Source organism: Leguminivora glycinivorella, chromosome 20 (assembly GCF_023078275.1).
Source record: "Leguminivora glycinivorella isolate SPB_JAAS2020 chromosome 20, LegGlyc_1.1, whole genome shotgun sequence".
Taxonomy (NCBI): Eukaryota; Metazoa; Arthropoda; class Insecta; order Lepidoptera; family Tortricidae; genus Leguminivora; species Leguminivora glycinivorella.
This window is the reverse complement of record NC_062990.1, coordinates 4,025,512-4,051,479: the sequence shown is the minus strand read 5'-3', so window position 1 is coordinate 4,051,479 and position 25,968 is coordinate 4,025,512. Positions and strand designations below refer to the sequence as shown.

The window sequence follows — 25,968 nt, the reverse complement described above, 5'->3', positions numbered from 1 at the left end:
CAAGAAGACGTTAACCCAACTTATTTTAAATACTACATTAATCTTTCTTTTATGCGGGGGCTTCGCCCCGAGCCCCCTTTTCGTTACTCTTAAAGGTAACAAGAAAACCCTAACCCAACTTATTTTAAATACAACGTTTATCTTTCTTTTATGCGGGGGGCTTCGCCCCCGAGCCCCCCTTTTTCTGTTCTTATCTTCCGGCTCCATCATCAGGCCTTGAAACCTAATCGTAGCCATAATTCCTTACAAGACTTTTCTAAGAAGCCCAAAAACAGCTATGATACGATGTTCCATCATGTAGTTCCAGTTCATATCTTCCGGCTCCATCATCAGACCTTGAAACCTAATCGTTGTCAAAGTTCATTACAAGACTTTTCTAAGCCCAAAAACAGCTATGATACGATGTTCCATCATGTAGTTCCAGTTCATATCTTCCGGCTCCATCATCAGACCTTGAAACCTAATCGTAGTCAAAGTTCATTACAAGACTTTTCTAAGAAGCCCAAAAACAGCTATGATACGATGTTCCATCATGTAGTTCCAGCTCATATCTTCCGGCTCCATCATCAGACCTTGAAACCTAATTGTAGTCAAAGTTCATTACAAGACTTTCCTAAGAAGCCCAAAAACAGCTATGATACGATGTTCCATCATGTAGTTCCAGTTCATATCTTCCGGCTCCATCATCAGACCTTGAAACCTGATCGTAGTCAAAGTTCATTACAAGACTTTTCTAAGAAACCCAAAAACAGCTATGATACGATGTTCCATCATATAGTTCCAGTTCATATCTTTCGGCTTCATCATCAGACCTTGAAACCTAATTGTGGTCAAAGTTCATTACAAGACTTTTCTAAGAAACCCAAAAACGGCTATGATACGATGTTCCATCATGTAGTTCCAGTTCATATCTTCCGACTCCATCATCAGATCAGCTCAACAGTACCATATTATTGTATTGTCATCGGAACTACATATAGCTGCCAATTTTCATTACGCTACGACTCCTGGAAGATGGTTAAATTAGCTTCCTTAGATTCCATTACATACATAGTTACATACACGACGACCTAATAAAAGCGTGTTAAAAATATCCAAAAAGCTTATACATCCTTTGAAGTGAGCCAAAAATGCTTTGACACGCAATATAGCCAAAAAGGCGTCACAAAACAGTTTGTGTGGCTACCGGGGTCGCCTCTCGAATGTACACGACAGCGCAAAACGAAAAAAGTACAGTCAGCACAGTTTTTAATAACCCCGGTTTTACTTCCATTTGATACTCATTCTTCAGATTGCCTAGCACTGTTATACATTAAACCTCTTTATAACACCATAATAAAAACATTTCAAAACTAAAATGTCCTTTATGAATGACATTTTTAAGTTGAGAGTCAAACGACGCCATTGTCACCTTAAGTCATTTTGTTACAACTCAACACTTAAACGCAATATGTCTTTTATAAAGGACATCATAAAGTCGAAGTTAGTAAATGAAAGTTTGTGTCTTAAGTCTTTTTAAAGTGAATGTTAGTGGGAGAAAAAGACATGTACATAGATTACCTTAAGTACTAGATGGAGCATTCAAGCCAAAGACATAATATATATACAGATAAAGTCTAAGAAAAAACCGTTACGTACCTCAGTAACAAACAGAAAAACGTTGGCCTAGGTGGCATTACACCTTTGGGGTACGCTCAGCTAGATGGCGCTAATATTAAAATTTGACATTTTAACACATATGAAGCTAAGAATAATGGCCAAATTGTCAAAACTGAGGTTCAAAAGTTTTAAGCCTGTGTCTTGGTATGAGCATTGAGATGGCAGTCTATGCACTGTGATAACACATTTTACTTCGACAGTAACTGTCTATAATACTCGATCCTCTTTGATTCAGGCTAACTCAGAGAGTAAGGTTTGAGTGGACGCTCAGAGCGGAGCGTTCGCCGAGACGGGCGAGCGGTCCACCCTATACAGCGTCGACTCAGGACAGTCAGGACACTTGTATGAACTTCAGTTGTTTGATATGCACGCCGCACGCTGCGCCCCGCTGAACGCCCAATATGAGCGTGCGCTCAGACCATATACAAACTCAGCAGTGTCACCACACATAATAATGATTTTCATTAGTAATTTAGTATGGGAACACAATCGCTCAATCCACAGAGTCAATGTATACACAACAGGGTGGTACGGTACAATGAAACGCTCGTAGATATCTAAACGTGTCATAATGCGGTGTCTAGTCTGTGCCCCACTGTTATACATAGGAAGATGGGAAAAACTCATAAAACCTTTGTGCTTCAAAACAAAGGAATTGTGCGAACGGTGTTTTATTAAGTCGACGGAATGGGTTCGAGGTCTAACAAGGTCATTTCTTGAGACAAGTGATATCCATACTTCCATACTTAATACTTAATAAATAATAAATAAAAAATAAAAATATTTTTATTGCCATAACTACCAACACAAATACATGAGAAAAAATAGAAACAAATAGAAACAAAATGGATAAAACTTGAACAATGTAGCAAGAAATAAGAATAATAAAAAAAAAAACCTAAAATTAACATTAACTACATCTTAAACTATATTTACAGTTATACATTTGGTAGGCTTAGGCAATGGGTACCCGTCTCAGCTTGTTGCCAGATATATACGTACATACACCCAGCGCTGGTTTTCAGATGGGCCCCTTTTCCTACGGGTCGGTCGTTCAGTATCGGGATGCATAGGACAGAACCCCGTATCTCCCCATCTATTGTGCGTGTGTGTGCGTACGTGCGTGCGTGCGTGCGTGCGTGTGTGTGTGTGTGTGTGTGTGTGTGTGTGTGTGTGTGTGTGTGTGTGTGTGTGTGTGTGTGTGTGTGTGTGTGTGCGCGCGTGTGTTTGTGAGCGTGCGTGCATGTGTGTGTATAAATATAGATATATTATGTATGTGTGTGTAAAGTAAAAATGGCATGTAAAGTTGGTACATATATAAATTGCGTATAGGTATATATAAATGTATAGGTATATTACTTACTTAGTTCTTTAAGGGAGATTTCCTTTCTGTAATTTAAGTAAATGTGCTCTAACCAACTTCTTGAATTGCAGCAACGGCATAGGATTTCTTATTGGTGGTGGTAGATCATTCCATATTTTCGTTGCTGCATATTTGAAACCTCCCTAAAGAACTTTGTTTTGTGCTTAGGGATAAGCAAAGCGTACTGTCTGTGACTTCTTACTGGCTTGTTTGCATCGTTTACCCACTTCAGTTTCTCATAAAGATAAAGCGGTTTCCCCAACTCTAAGATTTTATGTAATGTACACGACAAATGGAGGTATCGTCTATTTTCCATCTTTAGGATGTTTTTGACATTTAAATATGGTGTAATATGTGCTCTCTTAGGGATATCGTAACAAAAACGTGTACAAGCGTTCTGAACTCGTTGTATGGACTTTTTTGTTTTTGCTAATAACCTAGGACCATAGACAGTGTCTGTATAGTTAAATGGGGATAGTACTAGAGATTCCACAAGGATTTCTCTTACTTTTTTGGACAGGTATTTCCTACAGCTGTATAAAGTTTTTAGACGAAAGAATGCATTCCGTATCTTGATATCAACATGATGTTCGAATCTTAATTCTCCATCCATAATAAGCCCCAGATTCTTAGCAAATGGCACCTGTGGCACAGACTCCGAACCTATGACAACTTTGGGGTTTTGCTTTATAATTTTTTGCCTTTGCCATTTACTACCCATTACAACAAACTGTGACTTAGATGGATTTAGAACCAGATTGTTTTTTACAGACCAGTCCGCTATTGTATTCAGGTCGTCGTTTATTTTATGTAGGGCTATATTCATCTCTTGTGGTTTGAAGGAATAATAAAGTTGCGTGTCGTCTGCATACAGGTGCACATTGCAGTGCTTGAGTTTAGGCACGAGATCAGCCGTGTACATTATAAATAACAGCGGACTTAACACAGATCCCTGCGGCGTTCCCCTGTTAACCTGCCGTATCTGTGATGCAACTATATCACCCTGGTCTACTTGTAGCTCCACATACTGCTGTCTGCCCGTCAGAAAAGACTGAAACCATTTACGCGACGGTTGGGATATTCCATAGTACGCCATTTTTGAGAGCAGCAGTGATGGATTGATGCAATCGAAAGCACGAGAAAAGTCTAATAGCACGATAATTGAGCCCTTTCCCTCGTCCGCTGCTGTTATTACATCGTCCGTGACCTTCGCTAGAGCTGTCGCTGTACCATGCATACTGCGGAACCCGGACTGCTGTTTAGGTAATAACTCCTTTTCCTCAAGGTATCTGCCCAACTGCTCGCATACTATCCTTTCCATTATCTTCGAAAGAATTGGGAGAATGCTAACTGGCCGTAAATCTTTATATTCTTCCATTTTGTTATTTTTAGGAATTGGCCGTATTTTCGCTAATTTCCAATCCTCTGGAAAAATGCCTGTCTCAATTGATGCGTTTACAATGTGTGTTATTATAGGTAGCGTGATATCCAGAGTGAGTCGTATCATGTCCATTGATATGTTGTCGTGTCCACTAGCCTTGGTCTCAACAGAGCGTATTATTTTAAGTATGTCTGTTTCCGTGGCCTTTTCAATGTTAAACGTGCAACTATTGCATCTGTTACACTCGAAGAATGTCTGTGTTTCAGCATCTGTTTTTCCGGAACCTGGGACTTCAAGAAAAAATCATTCAGCACATTCGGATTGCATAGATGTTGCGGTATTTGTGGTTTCGTTTTATCTCCCGTTATAGCGCAGTTCCTGATGTGTGCCCACATATTTTTGGGATGATTTTTATTTTTATTAACAAAATAAGTAAAGTAGGCTGTTTTCTCACGCTCTAAGGCTCCGTTTGTATAATTTCGTAAGTTTTTGTAGTAGTCTTTATGTGCCTGGGATCCAGATTTTTGCGCTTTAGCCCACGCGGAGTCGCGTAAATTCATCATCAGTTTGATATTATCCGTTACCCATGGATACGACTTATCATTTATTCGTAAACGTCTGACCGGTGCGTGCTTATCGAACAAGGTTGCAACTAGATAATTAAAAAACTTCACCTTTTCGTCTACCCCATTGAGTTTTATTATATCTCCCCAAGGTAGGCCATTTAGATCGTGGTTAAATTGATCCATATTAATTCTATCTAAATATCTCTTACAAATATACCGTGGTGACTGCTTAGGTTTCGTGATTCTAAGCTCCGCGACTACCATGGCATGGTCGCTAATATTATGGTTGTGATGTACCAAGACCGATTTGCAAACTTCCGGACTATCTGTTATTATTAAGTCCAATAATGACACCGTACTGTTCGTTATCCTAGTCGGTTCTTCGACTACTTGCTCTAAGTTCCTTTGCGACATGAACGACAGTATTTTTTTTACGTTTGGTCTATCAAGAAGTGTTATGTTCACATTAAAGTCCGTAAGAATAAATATACCTTTACAAGAAGCAAACATATCCATCGACTCGCTTAGCGCTTCTATAGCGTTATCTACCGTTACGGACTCCGGCCTGTACGCCGTACCTATCGCAAATTTCCCCACTCCATTTATCTTAAGTTCTAACCACAATTGTTCCAATTGCGATAACGGATGTTTTTTTATGTGTACTCGAATGCCCTTTCGAATATAGAACCCTACTCCTCCCCCTTTTCGGCCATCGGGTCGTGTGCTATTTTTTAAAACGTAATTTGGTATCGGCGGTATAAACTGTTCTTGCCCGTCGCGCACCCACGTTTCATTCAGTGCCAGTATGTCCGGTTTGTACCTGTCTATCAGTCCTACTAATTCATCCCTGCCAGTATTAAGTGAGCGCACATTCAACAGAGCCAAGGTCAAATTATGTGATTTCGTTCGCTTCATTTTCATAATATGTCATAAATAATAAATGTTTACATATCAAATTCAATATAAAAATATATAGGGGTTGATGAATGTGAGTATAAAAAATAAGTTCAATAATCTGAGTAGTGTAATTCATTTTATTTTGTATTATTAATTTCTTTTTCAAATTTGCATACAAGCATATATATATGTATAAGTAAGTGTACCGGTGTATTATATGTATCGTACCTATATTTAATATCAAACAGCCAGTAACATGAATATAATAGTAATGAATTTGAAATATACATTTTTTTGCCATTATTTCCCCGTTACAGCATTTCCTGATCGCCGATTTCATTTTACTACAACAAATTATGCATTTATTAACATTAGCCATACTAACAATTACAAGATTTACAAGCGACCTGCTAAAATATATACAACAAAGCATGATATTTTTAGGTAGGTATATGGACAGTCTGTAAATATTTATGACCAGAACGCACATATTTCCTAAAAACTTATAATAATATACTACTATCTTAAAGTTATTTATGGAGTATGTTACTTTTAAGGTCCCATCCGACTTAGTACATTTAAAACTAACTACAATGAAAATATTTAAACACATATTATTGTAATTTTCCGTACAATTTATTCGATATATATTAACATTTAGAATTCTGCATGACCTAATATATATATGGAAATTCATAACATATTTTAGTAAGTTTATGTATAGTGTGTGTGTATTTATGTCAAGACCGCACATAAGCATTAAAAGAATCTTGATAGGTATAACGCTGTTTACATTATCTTTGCTTACATCTAACTTAGTAGTTTTAGTACAATCAAGGCGAGACATAATAAACCTGTCAACGACATTACCTCTATTATTTATCACTAGATATTGTCGTGGGGACACCGAAAACCTGTTCCACGTCTTTTTCACTTCGAATACGAATTGTTTTGCTGTCCTTCCCGTCAGTTCGTTTCGCATAGATACAGCCCTCTTTAGTCCATACGAACCTCCAGCCAGCGGTATGGCCGGCCTGTCGAGCTTGCCAGAACAACTTACGATTTGTTTTAGTTAGACGTTCGTTGATATAAACTCGAGACGGGGCGTGCTCTGGAAGCCCTATATTACTTGTATCCACGTTTCGACGAACACGCGCACTCTGGAGCAGGTTGTCCCTTAGCGATTTTCTTGTGAGACGTAGAACCAGGGGGCGGGGTGCTGTCCAGTATTATGCTGGGAGGCACTGCTCGCTCTGTGCGGTCCTACGCGCTCCACGCTGACGACTTCCCTGTCGTCTAGTGTTATGCCTATTTTGGACGAAATAGCCTGTACGACGTGCAGCGTAGATTCTCCCTGGTACTCCGGAACCCCTGTGATTTCCAATTCATTTAATATTGACGCTTGATCTCTTTCATTTAATTCGATGTGCATTTGTTCGATGACTGTTTTCAGCTGCACGGCGTCCTGCTGTTGTTTAGAGCTTGTTTTTACTACTAATAACTCTGCGCTAAGCCGCGAGTTCTCGGCTTCCAACCTGTCTAATTTGTTTTTCATCGTTACTTGGTCCGTTTGTACGTCACCGATTTGTTTACTCAAATAGTCTGTGGTGACCGTGAACTCCTTCTTCAAATCGTCTATAGCGATGGTGAAATGTCTATTAATTTCGTTAAAAATTTCCTTTTTTGTTGTACTCAATTTAGAATCTATCATCCGAATTTCACTTTTTATATCCGCCAGTTTCCTGTCCAGTAAATTAGACAGCACATCTAAGCTAAACTCTGACGTGTTATTAAATTTGTCTGATGTGGTCGCATCGATGTCCGTCTGGTTAATTGTGTTATATTCGAATTCTCCTTGTCGCGGCTCGTCGCATATCGACATGTCAGCATCTGTTACTGATGGTGGCGAGCGCTCGTAGTGTCTCCTTACCGGTGTGTTTTCGTCTCGACGCCGCCTCGAAACATTGTTGCATGATTGACATTGCCACACACTATTGTTTCCTTGCACTAATTCGTTGTAATATTCTTGAGGTATCCCCATGCATGCGTAATGGTAATTTCCCTGACATGCTGAGCATGTAAGCAGCTCTGCCTTCGCAACAGGGTTTGGGCATGCCATGCAATTTTTTGTGCCGGTCATATTGTCCAGTTGCATTTTAAAGCTCATATTTCTATGAACGCACGTTTCGATAACAGCGGTCCGTCGGTTGCTCGACTGGTTAACCTTGACAACGTGTCGGTACCGTTTAAAATGAATGCAACACCGTAGCTTCACTCACTAATTTCTGTTAAGTCCGTTGATATATCACTACATTACTTTCACAGTCACTTATTCAGTCTTCAGGCCTACTTTTGGTACATGAATGAGTTCTATCCGCGATCGTTTACTATAGTTTACGAAATAAAAACACGGGAGCTGTCCAGTGCACTGTTTACTCCGCGCTACCCGCCGACCGCACGTTAGTTAGCTACCGACCGTGTGCGTGTATCATTCTCCGAGTCCTAACCTCAAACCTAACAGTGACGACGATGGCTAAAATTTCGGTTGGCGTGTTAAGCACATTTAACCACGAAACTCACGATTGGGTTATTTATAAAGATCGGTTGGAACAGTGGTTCGTCGCGAATGACATTGCAGGAGAAACAGAGGACGACAAGTCAGCGAGCGCAAAACGGCGTGCCATACTCCTCAGCAGCTTAGCCGAATGCACGTATAAGCTGCTAAGAGATCTTGCTTTGCCAAAGGAACTGGGGAACCTCAGCTACGCTGATGTCGTGCTTTTGTTGGATGGCCACTTCAAACCGAAAATATGTGGATTTGCTGAGCGTAATAGCTTCTACAGCGCCATGCAGTCCGCTAATGAAACCTTCTCGGATTGGGCGGCCAGAGTACGAGGGTTGGCACTACATTGTGGTTTCTCGGCATCGACGCTCGACGATACCCTTCGTGACCGATTTGTTTTAGGCATGGTTCAGGGACCAGAACGAGACAAGCTCTTCACAGAGACGATGTCTAGCCTCACGTTTTCCAGCGCTTTGCAAACGGCGGAAAATGTTCGAAGCGCCCGAAAAGGCGCACGTGCTGGCGCAACCGGGGCCTCGGGCTCCAGCGCCGCCGACAACGAGCTTGGCGTATACAAGATGGCGGCCAGCAGGGCGCCCGCCTCGGCAGGCGCGCGGCCCACCGGATCTACTGGCGCCTCGTGCACAATCTGCGGCTACCGTGGACATTCGGCATCAGATTGCAGATTTGCTAACTCAATTTGTGATAAGTGCGGTTCTAAAGGGCATCTTAAACGCGTGTGTCGTAAAAAGTTACCAAACAAAAAAATTAATTTTGTCGAATGTTGCTTGGACAGTGGTGATGAAGAAGGTAAGCATCTTCTATTCAATATTCGCACTTATAAGGGTGAACCTATGCGAGAACATGTTTCAGTTAATGAGATGCGTATTAATTTCGAAATAGATACGGGATCAGGCATTACGGCCGTGTCAGATAAGTTTTATTTTGTAAATAGTAGAATAGAAAGTGATATCTGATTATTGTTTTCTGTCACGATGCCTGCACGTACCAAATGTTTCTTTTTAACCCAGTGGTTGACTGGTAGAGAATGCCTTAAGGCATTATGTCCACCATTTGTACTTATTTTTTTATGTGCAATAAAGAATAAATAAATTTTAAACATTTTGCATCCATACCGTGGTCCAAGCCCCCCACGATATTGAGAAGTTACGACGACAAAATTATCGAAACTTTAGGTGTGTTAAGGCTACCATTTCATTACAACAACCAAACAAATGATATAGACATTTATGTTGTAAAGAATGGAGGTGATCCAATATTAGGTCGCGACTTTGTATCTGCATTTAATTTACAGATGTGCCCAATTCCTAAAAATGATTTGCATTCAGTCGATAAAGTAGGTAACGACACCGATTTAGTAGGTATGTTCAGTGGCCAATATCCGCACTTGTTCTCAGATAAGTTGGGATGTTGTAAGGATGTAGTAGTACATCTTAACCTAAAACCGGACAGCAAACCGGTTTATTTCAAAGCGCGACCGCTTCCTTTTGCTATTCGTGACAAAGTGGAATCAGAACTGAACCGTCTTGTTCAGTTAGGTATTTTACAGCCAGTAACGTATTCGGAATATGCTAGCCCTATTGTGCCAGTCTTAAAACAAAGTGGCAAAGTACGCATTTGTGCAGACTTTTCGGTATCAATTAATAAGCAACTTTTAATAGACAAATACCCGTTACCCCGTATAGAGGAGTTATTCTCAAAGCTACACGGCGGTCAACAATTCTCAAAGTTAGATCTTTCAAATGCATACAATCAGTTGCGGTTAAGTGAAGACTCGCAAAAGTACACTTGTATTAACACGCATAAGGGCTTGTTTACCTACTCACGGCTTGTATTTGGACTGGCCAGTGCGCCCGCCATATTTCAACGTTCCTTAGAAACCATTCTCGCGGGCCTCGAAGTATGTATTTTTTTGGATGACATTTTGGTAACTGGTCGTAATACTCGTAGGGCGGAGCACTTGCAGCGGTTAAATGAAGTGTTCAAAAGGCTACAGGAAGCTGGGTTGGTGTTACAAAAAGACAAGTGTTCATTCTTCCAAGATTCAGTTTCGTATTTAGGTTACGATATTGACAAAAATGGCTTACATAAATCGCCAGATAAGGTAAAAGCCATACTGGAAGCGAAAATTCCACAAAACATATCCGAGTTAAAATCTTTTTTAGGTTTAGTAAACTATTACAGACATTTTGTGAAGAACGCATCATCAATTTTAAGTCCTTTACATACACTTTTACAGAAAAATACGAAATGGTCTTGGACGAGCGAACACGATGATGCGGTGTCTAACATAAAACATCAACTGGCTTCAGATGTCACATTAGCGCATTTTAATCCAAAAGCGAAGTTATTTTTAACAGTAGACGCGTCCCCTACAGGCTTGGGAGCCATTTTAAGCCTTATTAATGATAATGGGATCGAGCAACCCATATCATTTATGTCAAGGTCATTAACGAATGCTGAAAAGAGGTATAGCCAGATTAGCAAAGAAGCGACAAGCATCGTTTTCGGAATACGTAAGTTCCATCATTATTTGTACGGCCGTGATGAGCCGTTTGTACTTAGAACCGATCACAAACCTCTTCTCAGCATTTTCCGGCCAGATAAGGGAGTTCCGGAAGTGTCGGCCAACCGCCTGCAGCGGTATGCTTTATTTTTATCAGCATACAATTACAAAATTGAATATGTTACCAGTGCGCGAAACACAGCTGATTTCCTTAGTCGTTCAGTGAGCGCGAGCGAGACCAATGTCATTGACGCCACCGCGAGCGAGCGAGATTGTTGTATATGTAGGTAGAATAGGAATGCATGTATTGAGGGTAGGCTTGATCGAAATAAATCAGTTCTCTTTGAGTTGGCAAACGGATTGTTTCATTGCACTTTTCCTAAACATTACATGGTGTCAGGTGTGAATATTCGTGTTAGATTGGTCAAAAGATTGTGACAATTGCTTAGTGGACATGAGTGACAATGAAAGCAAAAGTGATAAGGCGGCGCGTAATAAATCAGGCGCGGTCACAAGCGGCACAGCGTACACGGCGGTGCAGCAACCACCCGCCATGTTGGGCACGGGCAACCTTGCCGATAACTGGCGGGACTGGAAGCAAACGTTCGATTGGTACCTAATTGCATCGGGTCGAGAAAAGTCATCAAGTCGTGAAAAATGTGCCCTGTTACTTCATGTAATAGGTAAAACTGGCCGTGACCTTTATGAAGAGTTTGATATCAGTTCGAGTGAACAAAGTGATTACGAGGCTTTATGTACAAAGTTCAGTGACCGCTGTGACCCACAGAAAAACGTTAATTTCGAACGGCACTTATTTTTTGAGACATATCAAACGAATGAAGATTTCGATAAATATTTAGCGTCACTTCGTGTTAAAAGTAAAACGTGTGAGTTTGGGACATTGAGGGAAAGTTTGATTCTAACTCAAGTGATCCGGGGAATTAAAGATGGTCAATTAAGAGAGAGAATGTTAAGGAAAAAGGATTTAAAATTGGAGGATGCGACGGCTTGGTGTCGCGCAGCAGAATTAGCGAGTGAGCAGGCGGGAGTGGTGCGGGGGGGAGCGGGCGCGGAGTCGACACGGGCAAGTACGAGCGCGCCGCTCGCCGACGTCGAGCAAGTTCGAGCGCGCCCTCACCGCCGCGCGCCGGCGCCGACGCCGACGCCGTCCAACTCGCGCGCCGCTGGGGCGGGCGCGGGCGCGGGCGCGCCAGCACCGCGACGACCACAACAACAATATCGTGGCGGGAGTGGTTCTAAATTCAAATGTACAAACTGCGACTACGTACACGAACGTGACCAGTGTCCCGCGTACAAGGTCAAGTGTTACAGATGTGATCGTTTCGGACATTTTATGCGGTGCTGCAGAAGTAATTACGTACGGGAAGTGTATAATACTACGGACGAGATAAGTGATTGCGATGAACTAATAATACATGGAGTGGAGATTTTGTCGCTCGACAGCAAAGGGTGGTTCGAGAGTGTAGCGGTGAATGGAATTCCTGTGACGTTCAAGTTGGACTGCGGCGCGGACGCCTGCGTCATGTCGCGCGACAGCTTCCGGGCGGCAGGCTACAGTGAGGACATTTTGAGTAATGCCGGTACGGTATTACGTGAGGTTAGTAGGAACGTTTTACCTGTGGTGGGATATTTTATAGCTGAGTTTTCGCATCATAACAGTGAGAAAAAATGCAAAGGCAAAATTTATGTGCTAGACGTTAATTGTAATAATTTATTGTCACGAGATTTATGTAGTGAGTTAAATTTAGTTAAAAGGATATATGAGATTTCAAATAATAGTAATTGCATTGATTTAGTAAACAAATATAAAACTGTGTTTGAGGGAATCGGTCGTTTACCAGGTGTACACAAATTAACTGTAGACGATTCAGTTCCTCCCGTCGTAAGATGTTCAAGGAAAATACCTATTAAACTAAGACCGCGACTGAGAGAGGAGCTGGATCGGCTGCAGGAGCTGGGCATTATTGAGCCCGTGGATGAACCTACCGACTGGGTGTCGAGTATTGTTCTCGTTGAGAAACCGGACGGCAAATTGCGATTGTGTATTGATCCCCAAAATTTGAATAAGGCCATTAAACGTAGTCACTTTCAACTTCCCACACTAGACGAGGTTACAGCAAATCTAGCAGGAGCGAAATATTTTTCACATTTAGATGCTAGCAAGGGTTTTTACATGATCGTTCTTGACGAGGAAAGTTCAAAATTATGTACCTTTGCTACACCATTTGGAAGATGGAAATTCTTACGTTTACCTTTTGGCATCTGTTCCGCGTCGGAGGTGTTTCATAATGCTATGGTAAAGATATTTTCAATGGAGGGAGTGGAATGTTTTATAGACGATTTGCTCGTATACGGGAGAACAAAAGAAGAGCACGATTCTAGGTTGGAGGCCGTACTGCAGCGCGCGTTAGATAACGGAGTGAGATTTAATAAAGAGAAATGTGTTTTGGGTGTGCAGGAAGTCAAATACTTAGGTCACGTGTTTGATTCAATGGGCATGCGCCCCGACAGCGACCGAGTGAAAGCGATCAGGGACATGCCCCCTCCTGGCTGCAGGAAGGATTTAGAGAGGTTCCTAGGGATGACGAATTATGTGTCGAGATTCTTGCCAAACTATGCTGAATTGGTAGAACCATTAAGAGGACTGTTAAAGAGGGATAGCGAATTTCAGTGGTATGAAATTCACACAAACGCGTTCAATAAAGTAAAAAGATGTTTGATGGAGGCGCCAACGCTGCGATATTATGACCCCGGAGAGGGGGTGGTAGTGTCGGTAGACGCGAGCTCGCGAGGGCTGGGCGCGTGCTTGCTGCAGGGCGGGCGGCCGGTCGCCTTTGCTGCCCGCACACTTACGCCTGCCGAAACGCGTTGGGCGCAAATTGAAAAAGAATTATTGGCAATTCTGTTTGGTTGCCAAAAATTCCATCAATTTATTTATGGCCATAAAAACGTATTAGTGGAGAGTGATCATAAACCTCTAGAGGCGATTTTTAAAAAGGCCCTCAATGACACGCCTATACGACTACAGAGGATGCTATTAAGACTCCAAAAATACTCTATACAGATTAAATATGTTCCCGGGAGGCTAATGTATGTCGCCGACACACTTTCACGCGCTCCGACCGACGACGCGTGCGACGACAAAACTGGAAGTGACATTGACGTTCACGTAAACGCTCTATACGACAGCGTCAACTTTAGCTCGGACAAGCTGAAGAAGATCAAAGAGGAAACGGACAAAGAACCAGGGCTCGACAACGTCAGGCAGTACTGTATGAAAGGCTGGCCACATACCAAAAATATCCTTGAAAGTGAGGCTAAGCCGTATTGGGGTATCAAGGAGGAGCTTCACGTAATAAAGGGCATAGTTTTCCGAGGCAATCGCGTGGTAATACCTACTAGCCTCCGGAAAGAAATGCTGCAAAGAATCCACGAGGGACATTTAGGCATTGAAAAGTGCAAATACCGAGCGCGAGACGTGATGTGGTGGCCCGGCATGTCGGCGCAGGTGGAGGCGCTGGTGGCGGCGTGCGCCACGTGCGCCGAGCGCCGCGCCGCGCAGCCGCGCGAGCCGCTGCTCCCACATCAAGTACCTGGGAGACCCTGGGAAGTGCTAGCCACTGACCTATTTGAATTTAGAAATAAACATTACATTATAGTAGTGGATTATTATTCCAAATATGTCGAAGTTGCTTCTTTATCGGATATTCGAAGTGAAACCATTATTAACCAGCTAAAATCTATTTTTGCCCGTCACGGCATTCCCAAAAAACTCGTGTCGGACAATGGTCGGCAGTTTACTTCGGCAATATTCGAATCTTTCGTGGAAAAATGGGAATTCGAACATGTCACGAGTTCTCCTTATTATTCAAGATCCAACGGCCTTGCTGAACGAAACGTGCAAACGATTAAGAACCTTATGGAAAAGGCGCACAGTGAAGGCACCGATCCATATTTGGCGCTTTTAAACTTCCGCAACACTCCAGTCTCCGGCGAGTCATACTCTCCGGCACAACTCCTCATGGCGCGAAGGCTCAATACTAGACTGCCCGTTTCAGAACAATTACTAGCGCCAAAGGTACCTACTTCAGTAACTGTTCAAAAATTTAGGTTAAATAAATATATAAAAGCAAAAGAACGATATGATATCGGAACCCGGCCACTAAAACAGCTTGCTCCAAACGAACAAGTCCGAATGCGGGAGCCGAACACTGGCCGTAAAGCACGCTGGGTGCCAGCGCGAGTGGAGGGAGAGGCGGCTCAGCCTCGCTCCTACTGGCTTCGCGCGCCGGACGGCTCACGGTATCGTAGAAACAGACAGCACATTCTATCACAGCCACAAAATAACCAAATGTATAGCCAGCCTATATGCGAAAGAAACCATAACTCTGCTTACAATTCGAACAAATATTATGATGATTTTGAAGACAATAACAACACGATTTCCACTGCACAATCGCAACGCATCGTCAGCAATGATAATCCTGGGCGCGCGCAAACAGCTGGCTGTTACGTAACGCGCTCCGGCCGGCAGGTCCATCCACCCGACCGTTTGTGATAATAGTTATAGATATAGGTAGGAACTTATCAATTAAGCATAGTAAAAACACACACATATGTCATAAACAACAACAATCTGCTTGTTCCTTATTAAATTGTAAACTAATATAGGCTAATAAAGCATGTACTAAGTAAAATAAATGCATTTACAATGAAGGAATATTGTTACCTAACTATTACAATACCTCTATTTAAACTTTTCTGCTCAATGTAATAATTTTTAATAACTATGTAACTACATTTTTTATCTTAACCGCTTCACTGTGAGATGATAAATATAATTAATAAAACGATACAGTACATTTAATAAATATAATGTAGAAATAAATAACATAGCAATGTAAAAATAAATAGTAGAAATAAATAACAAATAATTAACTGTAAATAATTTGGCATGATAATTATGCAATCATTGTTATCTTGTTAGACTTTTGTAAGAAAAGTGTAATTAAGATTACCACAAGTATTAGTCCTAAGTATACCTATTCTAGCCCGTTACGAAGAAGGGACATGTTGTATATGTAGGTAGAATAGGAATGCATGTATTGAGGGTAGGCTTGATCGAAATAAATCAGTTCTCTTTGAGTTGGCAAACGGATTGTTTCATTGCACTTTTCCTAAACATTAACATTAAGTAATTGACCGAGCCTCCTATCTCCAATTCATAACGGACGGCGACGTACCTATATCTATAGATAGTGTTTACGAAGCGACGCGCACTGATAACATACTCTCACAGGTGACAAATTACGTAATGAACGGTTGGCCTAATAAAGTAAGGGATTGCAAATTGCAACCTTATTATATATGTCGTTTAGAGTTGTCTGTTGAACGAGGTTGTGTAGTTAGAGGTTCTAGGTTGGTCATTCCTGAAACTCTTCAAAATAAAATTATTGATGAGTTACACAGGGGCCACTTAGGTATGAATAAAATGAAGGCAGAGGCTCGACTGCGCTTCTGGTGGCCCGGCATGGCGGCCGACATCGAGCGGCGCGCGGCCGGCTGCGCGCAATGCGTGAGCGTGCGGCCCGCGCCGCCGCGCGCGCCGCTCGCGCCCTGGCCATACCCACCAGAGGCGTTCCATCGCGTTCATATGGACATTTTGGGCCCTGCGCATGGGAAATACTTCCTAATCATTGTAGACGCACACTCTAAATGGGTGGAGTGTTTCGATGTATCAGTATCGTACAGTAGTCGCGTAATAATTGAGAAAGTTTGCGAAACTATGTCTAGGTTCGGTATTTTCCGCAAAATTTGCACAGATAACGGTACTTCGTTTGTATCTAAGGAATTTGAGCACTTCTGTAGAATAAATGGTATAGAACACATCACCACTCCCACTTATAGACCAGCCAGCAATGGTCAAGCGGAGATTTATTGTAAGCAGCTTAAACTAGCATTAAATAAAATAATATCTTCTGGCACACACTTACGTAATATTAACGTGAAAATACAAGAGTACTTATTTATGTACAGAAATTCAAAACACACATCAACAAACATGTCTCCCGCAGAGGTTCTCTTTGGGCGTAAATTGCGAAGTCGTTTAGACTGGTTACAGCTCGCGCAGCCGTCCTCATCACCACTGTCTGACGCAGCGATCGTTGATAACGTGTCGCGCCAACAGGCCTTGCAGACTAAATATTACGATGGTAACAGAAGTGTCCAATTTTGTATCGGTGAAACTGTGTTAGTTAAAGTTTATAAAAATCAAAAATCATACTGGACAATAGGAGTTGTAATTAAACAAATAGGTAAAACCATGTATATTGTGAAATTAGACAATAACAAAACGCTAAAAAAACATATTGATCAATTACAAAAGTATAAAGGGGAGGAGATAAGTGAAGAACGATCCGTGGCAGAACGAACACCCCCCTCCAGCACCTTGATTGAAGATCATGAGAACGAGCCTGACATGTTACAGGCTCTCCTATGGCCACCGTCAGGTCTCCAGCAGGCAACTCCAGCACCCGAACCGGGGCCTTCGCGAGAACGCCAACAAGCGCAACCAGGCACTGCTCAACGGGAATCCTCGCCACCTCTCGATTCACTTACTACCAGCGGTAGTGACACTGACGGCCGTGCGACGTCAGTAACTGACGAGCCAGCCAGGTTGCCCTCGCCGACGCCGACGCCAGGACAGAGCCTGACGGACGGCTCGGCTCCGGAGGAAGATGTTCAGGCCGATACCGAGCCAGAAATATCCCACGTAAATACGAGGCCTCGGAGACCCTTTAATTTTAGCGATTACTTTTGAATTTAGTGTAAGGGAATGTTAGGATTAATAGTATGTATCTAGCTATAGTTGTAGCGTATACCCTGTTTACGCCGTGTTATTATATCTATAAGTACCTACATAGTTATGTATGCATGTATAGCGCACCCTGCGCACCAATAAACGTTAGTTAGCTACCGACCGTGTGCGTGTATCATTCTCCGAGTCCTAACCTCAAACCTAACAATTATATACTTAATGTCATGATATAAAGTAGATATACCAACTATATTTGTTGCTAGAATTATGTAAAATACGATATATTAATTTATTCTGTTAATTTTTTCTTTATTATGGACTGATCGGCGATCTTTCTAAATATCTTTTTGTTACCTCTTCAGACTGCAAAAATGCAAAAATGTTATAAGATTTTTTTTCAGTACAGATGGTGTTTTTTTTACGCACTAGTGCGAGAAGTGGTTCATTATATAACAGGTCGAAACTTCGGAGGCTCATCTGTACTGAAAAACGTCGTACAATACAAGTGCCTAAAAAAGGAAGTTCGAAACGAGTGGCGATAAATTAAAACACGACCGAAGTTGAATAGTTAGTTCAGTTAGTTATGATTAATAATTATAAAACACTAATGAAAACTTTCTTGATTAAAGTAAAATACATGAATGAAAATCAAAACGCGAAGTATATACTTTAGTAACTTTTTAGTCGAAACTGCAAGAGTTTTAATAACTACTTTTAAGTATTAGAATATTCATAGACAGCCAAAGTATTACAATATTCATAGACAACCAAGTACCTAACTACGTAACGAAAAATATGCACTGAAAAACAATTGAAATGCTTTATTTGACATTGGAACCGCGGACGTTGAACGTAGTCGTGACTCGATCATTTGGTAGTTTTTGACACGTGATATAATGTAGACCTGTCAATTATTGTCACTATAAACGGTAAAACACGAAATTTATGCCTTTAAAATGTTGAAAAAATTGTTGAAATGTTGTTGTTTGTTGTTGTTGTTTCACCAATCATACTGCACACATCTGTTGCGAGGGTATGAAGGCACGAAGGTTAAACAAACTTTGCCACCGAGTAAAACACAAATTTTTTCACCACACCAACACGAACAAAATACTGACTATAAAACATCAAACTAAATCAAATCCATCAATCTATTCAATATTCTGCCTGCCAGCTTAAGACATCAAGTTACAATTTGTATGAAATTACCTTGCACACTTGTGGATAAAATGCAATTTTGCTATCTGTTTACGAATAGCAAAGTAAGCCTTTACTAGTTCAGTTCAGTTTTTAACCCCCGACGCAAAAACGAAGGGGTATTATAAGTTTGAAGTGTCTGTCTGTGTGTATGTCTATCTGTCTGTCTGTCTGTCTGTCTTTCTGTCTGTCTGTTTGTCTGTCTGTGTGTCTATCTGTGGCATCGTAGCTCTCGAACGGATGAACCGATTTTGATTTAGTTTTTTCTCTCTGAAAGCTGAGTTAGTCGGGAGTGTTCCTAGCCATGTTTCATGAAAATCGGTCCACTAGGTCGCGGTCGGGGGTTTTTTCAAAATTTTAATTTTGTGGTTATTAAAATTAAATGGCTTCAGTCCATTGGGACTATTTCGCCAGTGTCAAGGCGATATGAGCTAATTATTAATAATTTTTGTACGGTAAGTACGACAGTGTACGGTGAATTAGCACTTGTAAATTGATAGCTAGATTTTACAAGAGCACGTGGACCGGCCGTTGACGACAAAAAAGTGGCTAAACGCGTTTCGAGATGAATTCTTCATCAGCTTCTCACTATAACATTAGTTTACTGCGTAATAAGCTATCGATATTACACTTTAAACAACAAATGAGCAAAAGAAAAAGAAATTATTAACGACACGATACCGCTAAGATGGCGTTCGAACCGGAAATCTCTTTACTAGTTGTTGTGGTGAAAATACTGTTATCGTGTTGCACACTACCTTATTTGACAGACCTATAGTACGTTTATATGCGAATACCGCATCTCTATCGAACTGTTAAATAATTCAAAAGACGGCTGAATTCAGCCGTACTTTTCAGTTTCAGACAAATACTGCAGTGTTTACTTGGAGCTTCGGATCTGTATTGGCAACTTCTCTTCTAATAAATCGATGACGATGGTTAAAAACATAATATGGACTTTTCAGTTGTAGACAAAAATACGTACATGTACAAGGGTTATCCCCCGACGCAAAAACGACGGGATGTTATAAATCTGACGTGTCTGTCTTTCTGTCTGTCTGTCTGTTTGTCTGTCTTTTTTTTTTCGTTATAAGAAAAGAAAACTTACAATAAAGATTTATATTTATCTGCCAAACTGCACAGTGTCTGTCTTTGTATGTGTCTGTCTGTGGCATCGTAGCTCCTGAACGGATGAACCGATTTAGATTTAGTTTTTTTGTCTGAAAGCTGAGTTAGTCGGGAGTGTTCTTAGCCATGTTTCAGGAAAATCGGTCTACTTTGTCACGGTGGGGGGTTTTTTCAAAATTTTAATTTTATTTGCTACCGAAAATTTATAGAAAACTGGTAACAAAAAAGGAAGGTTTCATACAAACTACCTTATACTATTGGATCTTGCTCAGCATCATGGACTCTATCAGCCTACCAATTTTTACTAAAATCGGAGACGTGGTCCAAATGTACAAACTTTTCGGGAATTGCTCATTTTATTTAAAGTAATTATGTAGTCCACTTTAGCTTCTTCTGGGTTGTTTTATGTCGGTTCCAATTAGGATCACAAACTTTTTTAATCATTACCTAACAGGAGAAAAATTTGCCCAAAGAACTAATTTATTACTGTTAGATTACCAACCTACCTAATACTAACTTACCAGTCTTCAAACACTATGTATCGAAACGGTAACGAAAACAAAATATTACCTATCAGAAATTTTGAGATTATTTATCAAATAACAGAAAAATTAAGAAATTAAAAAAATAACTTCTTAACTACGCAGCTTCATTTCGTCTTAGCGTATTACCATCTCCAAACCTGTACCGACAGATGTTCAAAAACCAGTATCCAAAATAAATAAAAAAAAAACAAAATTGGACCACGGAGAGCACCCAAACAGCCACGCTAATCACTAATGCAGCTGCAGTACGAAGGTCGCACGCATCTCGCTGACAGTGCGGACCGAAACGTCGCCACTGACGCACGCGAGTGTCAACCCGACGCGACCGTGTTTTGTTTTCGAACGTTCGAAGTGACAGTTCAAATTTGGAACGGCGAATTTCGAGTGTGTTTTTATTTTTAATTAGGTTCTTTATAAAGTACATTTAATTTTGTGAGGTTATTTAGTGTTGTGATTTTTGTTGGATTTTAAAAGGACAGTTTCGGTTGATGAGGTAAGTTTTTGAACTATTGTTTTGAAGTTTAATGATTTAGTTTTTTGTTAAGCCGAGTGAACGAACTTTGAATACTTGTTATAATAGTCTTTGCGTGACTGAAAGCTTAACAGGCAATTATGAGTCGAAAGTTAATGGTACCAATTTGTTGTTTAAATAAAGTTTGTGTGGCGGTTTATATCCTTGTTAACAAAAAAGGGTTCTAGTTAGTACAAAAAAGGACCAAAACATATTTTCTTAAAGTTTTTATAAAAGAAGTTTAAATAGGTACTTATGTATTATTTTAAAATGAGGTTAATTAACATTAAATTGTTAATAAAATATCATTACAAAGTTTTTAAAAGCATTTAGAGAAAGTTTGTACGCTTTGCGATTCGTCGGTCAATAACAGTTTCAAGAAAATGCCTAGAGATGGCGCTGGTAGTATCAAGAGTAACTAGTAACTATGCATTTCATGTGCATGTGCATGTATAGAATGTTATATGAGGCTTTCTATCGCAGAAGCGTATTTGTTCTTGTTAGTTAAGGACATTTTTATAGGAGTTGTTGTTATTTGAAATAAAATGCTTACTGTAACTACTTGAAGAAAAGAAAAGGACGTTGCTTTGATGAAAAGGTTCATACATTATTACCTTAAATTTAAGTTATTTTGGTACAGTTAAAAAAAAGGTTTTTTTAAAGTCGATCTTTTTCTTCAGGAAAAGGCACAATATAAATTCATTTTCCAGGACTGTGTTATTCTTTTTGTACTATTCACAGGCACTATAGACAGTCTGGCAAATCATGTTACTAAAAAGGCGCGAAATCCAAATCTTTTAATGAACGATACATTCGCACATTTTTTAAATTTTCAGCCTTTTTTTATCGACAAGGTGTGCTTGACCGTCTATATTTATTAATTCAACGCGCTACTGTAACAAAACGCAAAACTAACTCGGACCAAATGAATTTCTAATAAAAAACACATTACCAGGTAGTCCGTCTAAAAAAAGGACAATCAAGACTTGCCGGTACGATCTCGAGATGATAAACACAAACTTACCAATACACCCCACTTCAACTATTTGAACTATTTACAACCTTAAGGGTATAAGATAAGGCTGAAGGGATGAAAAGAGGCAGCAAAGTTGTGTTGGTAAAGTGTTTTTTTGTACTAACAGGTTTTGATACTTGTTCATAATTAGGGCAGGTGTTCGATAGGGCGGCGTTTTTTTGAACTAGATTTTTATTTTCAATGAGATAGTTAAAAGACGGGTTTGTAATTTATATGGGACAACTTATTTTTATGAAGGTATGATTGGTTTATAATTGATGTAAGTTTGTTTAAATTAAAAACGTAACTCTATATTATGGGGTTCTTCATACTTTTGATTTTAGCAAATCAAGTATGAAAGCGTACACTACAATCAGTACAATGTGTTACAACCAATAAAAATTAAAAAAAGATTTTTAATGGCCAATTCAAATCAATTTTCAACCAAAATTATCATGAACACCAAAGACGAGTATCGCAATTTTTTGCTTATAATTGATTACTCATTTGTTACGTTTTTTTAAAATAGAAAATACCACTTACAAACCCGTTTAGGTGACCACATAAGACTATAGAATATTGATGGATTTTATGGGTACATTATTGTCCAGTTTTCGCATAAATGTCTATACAAGTATTATAAATTTGGATCCCCTGGTGTGCTTAACCGTATAGGATATTATGAGTGGATTTATTTTCGCTATTTTATGATCTAACTGTATGATCAATTTAGGACATAATAAAACTTAATAATTTGGACACTTTTAATTAAAAAAAAAGGGTTAACTTTTACCTTGATACATATTTGAAAATGAAAGGAAAAATTGTAATTTTTCCTTTAATTTAAAAAAATTAGGTAAGTAGTATCATTGACAGACGTTTTTGTATGATCAAAAGTAGGTTTTACTTTAAGATTTTTTTAAAATTTTTGTGTTAATTTGTATATTAAAATCATAGTTAGAATTTCATTTTCATACCCCATAACTAATGACATAGGTAGTACAACTAGGGAACAAATCAAACTATGTATTTTATTAAATATTTTTTTGACTTGTTGTTTTTCAAGTAGACACACTACTATATATATAAATTATAAACTGAGATTAAGTCCCGGGTTCGATTCCCGGCTCGGCAACCAGTGGGCCTTGTTTTTTTTTCTTTCGTGTATGATATCTATCTCAGTTAATAACATTGTGTTTTTTAGTCTAGCCAAGTTTAGTCTGTGGCCAAGAGTAAGCCCATTTATAAAAAAAAGTACTATTAAAAACACTGAAATAAGGTTTACATGAATAGTCTACATTAAAGTACCTAATTTAAATAATAACGGTGTTTAAGTAAAACATATCAATTTATAAACTTAATAACCTACTATAAAATACCCAGCCTCATTGTAAATTTAGGTAGGCGTCCCACACAATTTGAAACACATTTTAATACTAAATGGCCCTTAAACTTACCTTATTTAGTATTTATAACTTTAACCTGACCCAATAGACGGCAAAACAACTCATATACTATTTTCTTTATTATATTATAACGATAGTACAGTTACCGGCATAAATAAGTGATGATTTCTGTACTAGGGTTGCAAAAAAAAGAAAAAACAAATGTTTTTTTTTTCAGAATTATGAAAAAAAAAACAAGAAAAAGAACTGAGCACCATGGTTTTTTTTCTAAATATGGTTTTTTTTTCAGATGAAGAAATAATTCGACAATAACGGTTTTTCGTGATTTGTAACGTGTTTCAATAACAATAACGTATATTTTAATTAGATTAACATTCAGTATTCGTCTGTTGGGGAATCCCCGATGCGGCGTGCAGCGTGGAGAGGCGGTGGTGTTGCCAACAGTAAATAGTGATAACTACCAACTACAAATTTCGTAAATGTTACTTTTATAAGACCAGAAATTAAAGTTATTTGATTAAATTCGTTTAATAGTTAACATTAAGTCTAAAAAACCGTATAAAAGTATTAACTGCTTTGCAAATTTTGAGATTTCACACTTTAGAAAAAAACATACTCCAGAAAAAAAACTGTTTTTTTTCATGTTTTTTTTTTCAAGTCAGAAAAAAAACCGTTTTTTTGCAACCCTATTCTGTACCTTGTCGCTTTTAATAATTTGACAACTTCGTATTACATTTCAAACAAGATGTTAATGTGACAAGGTACAGAAATCATCACTTGAAGCCAGTGAGTGTGCAGTACAGTAGCACCAAGTTATTTAAAAGTGGGTTTTATTGCATGCATATAAAGTGTAAGGTAGAATCTATAAAAATGTTGGAGATTTGTTTTCTTTGTCAAACCTATTGGTATTTTTATGACTGCATTGGGGAAGTTTAATATATTTTTGTCATTGGGAGTATATATTAAATTCAGAAAGTATGTTTAATAACGTGAATAATTTGCCTTTGTAACTGTTTCATCGAAACGGAAATCACCCAATCTAAATACAACTTTTTGCACTGAAAAGTCCGATTAATCCGTTAACTAAAATTAAGTAGGCCGCTAGCGGCCGCTGCCTGTTGTCAAAGATGGTCACATTTTTCATTTGTCTGCCTCTTTTGCACTCATAGGATAATCATATACGTGACAGCTTCTCTTTTACACATTTCAGCAGTCATTAACGTAAGCCAAATATGATAGGTTTGTGGTCTATAAGTAAGAGCTATTAAAAGTCCGTTACTATTTAATTTTCAATTCTTTACTCATATTTAAAACGTAGTACGCTTCAACAAAAAAAATCGCTAGTGTTTTGTTTATTGCCATACTATATTGCAGTTCGTAAGCGCTTTATTACCAAAGAATCAAAGTCTATTTTTCATTGATTCAGCAGTATTTATTCCCGTATAGTCTATTATTTATTAAATTTTACCACTACACATTTGCGGCTCATAGAACCTTATAGCAAGACTTCAAAGTCTTTTTTGTGTGACTAAACAGTTTTTTTTTGTGGTTTGCCATTTTTTTTTACTATCTAATTTTACCATAAGACTCATAAGAATTATGCGGCTCATTAGTACCATATAACAAGACTATAAGGTCTATTTCTCAGTGATTTGGCAGTATTTGCTTAGTTTTTTTGGGTCATGGCATCCACAATGCCAGTCCACCTACGCGAAATTCTTCGCTGTCCATACAAGTTTTTATTAAGTAGTAATACTTGTAACAAATGGCGCCTATCGTAGTAAGAACTGTATTCTTAATTATGTGGTTTTTACAAGGAACATAAACTTTAAAAGTAGTTTTAAATATAAAACTACATGTCAAGTCGCAAGCGAGCAATGTGATAATGTACTGAGAGGCCTTTTCTTGAAGACTGAACTTAGCAAATGATTCTAGTACTTGTAATTGTAACCAGAGCATAAGCAATTGTAAAGAGGGTCAGTTAAGTTACCTATGTGTGTGAAAATGTAATCCTCTTTAGTACTCACCTTTATTCATTTATAAAAACTTATATATACTATATTTATATACTCAAATGTGTTTAATTAATTTGTTCGTAGATTATTGCGCAATTTTCTAAAGTACGGATGATTTTGTAATTTCTTACCAAAATTAATAATTGTACTTTATCCTTAGAATGTTTGAAATTGCAAATCTTAAAAATCCTTAATAAAACAAGGTGTAATTATAACTGTTAAACACTTGTTTAAGTTGTTTCAAAGTCCTAAAACTTCATTAAAGATTTTAATTGCTGAATTTTGATAAAATTTCTTGCTTAATCTGTACTTGTAAATTTTATTTTACTTTTATTTGTAACAAGTTTTTGCCTTTAG

At 39.0% G+C, this 25,968-nt stretch overlaps 2 protein-coding genes across 2 annotated transcripts in view; both read left to right on the top strand.

The window, feature by feature from the left end:
* The first annotated feature begins 8,387 nt into the window (after window positions 1-8,387).
* Window positions 8,388-17,381, top strand: LOC125237229. The gene is made up of 2 exons (XM_048144233.1): window positions 8,388-9,239; window positions 17,165-17,381. Exons 1-2 carry the CDS (start codon window positions 8,396-8,398, stop codon window positions 17,176-17,178), a joined length of 858 nt encoding a protein of 285 aa, XP_048000190.1. The 5' UTR covers window positions 8,388-8,395; the 3' UTR covers window positions 17,179-17,381.
* Window positions 17,382-20,947: 3,566 nt separating this feature from the next.
* The window catches only part of LOC125237071 (irregular chiasm C-roughest protein-like), a 159,751-nt gene continuing 154,730 nt past the window's right edge, over window positions 20,948-25,968 (top strand). Inside the window, exon 1 of the mRNA XM_048144015.1 lies at window positions 20,948-21,157. The gene's annotated coding sequence lies outside the window, so the exon portion shown is untranslated. The remainder of the gene's footprint in view (window positions 21,158-25,968) is intronic.

What these genes read in the sequence shown, in the direction of transcription:
- LOC125237229 (XM_048144233.1), top strand. Translation starts at nt 8,396, where the DNA reads ATGGCTAAAATTTCGGTTGGCGTGTTAAGCACATTTAACCACGAAACT.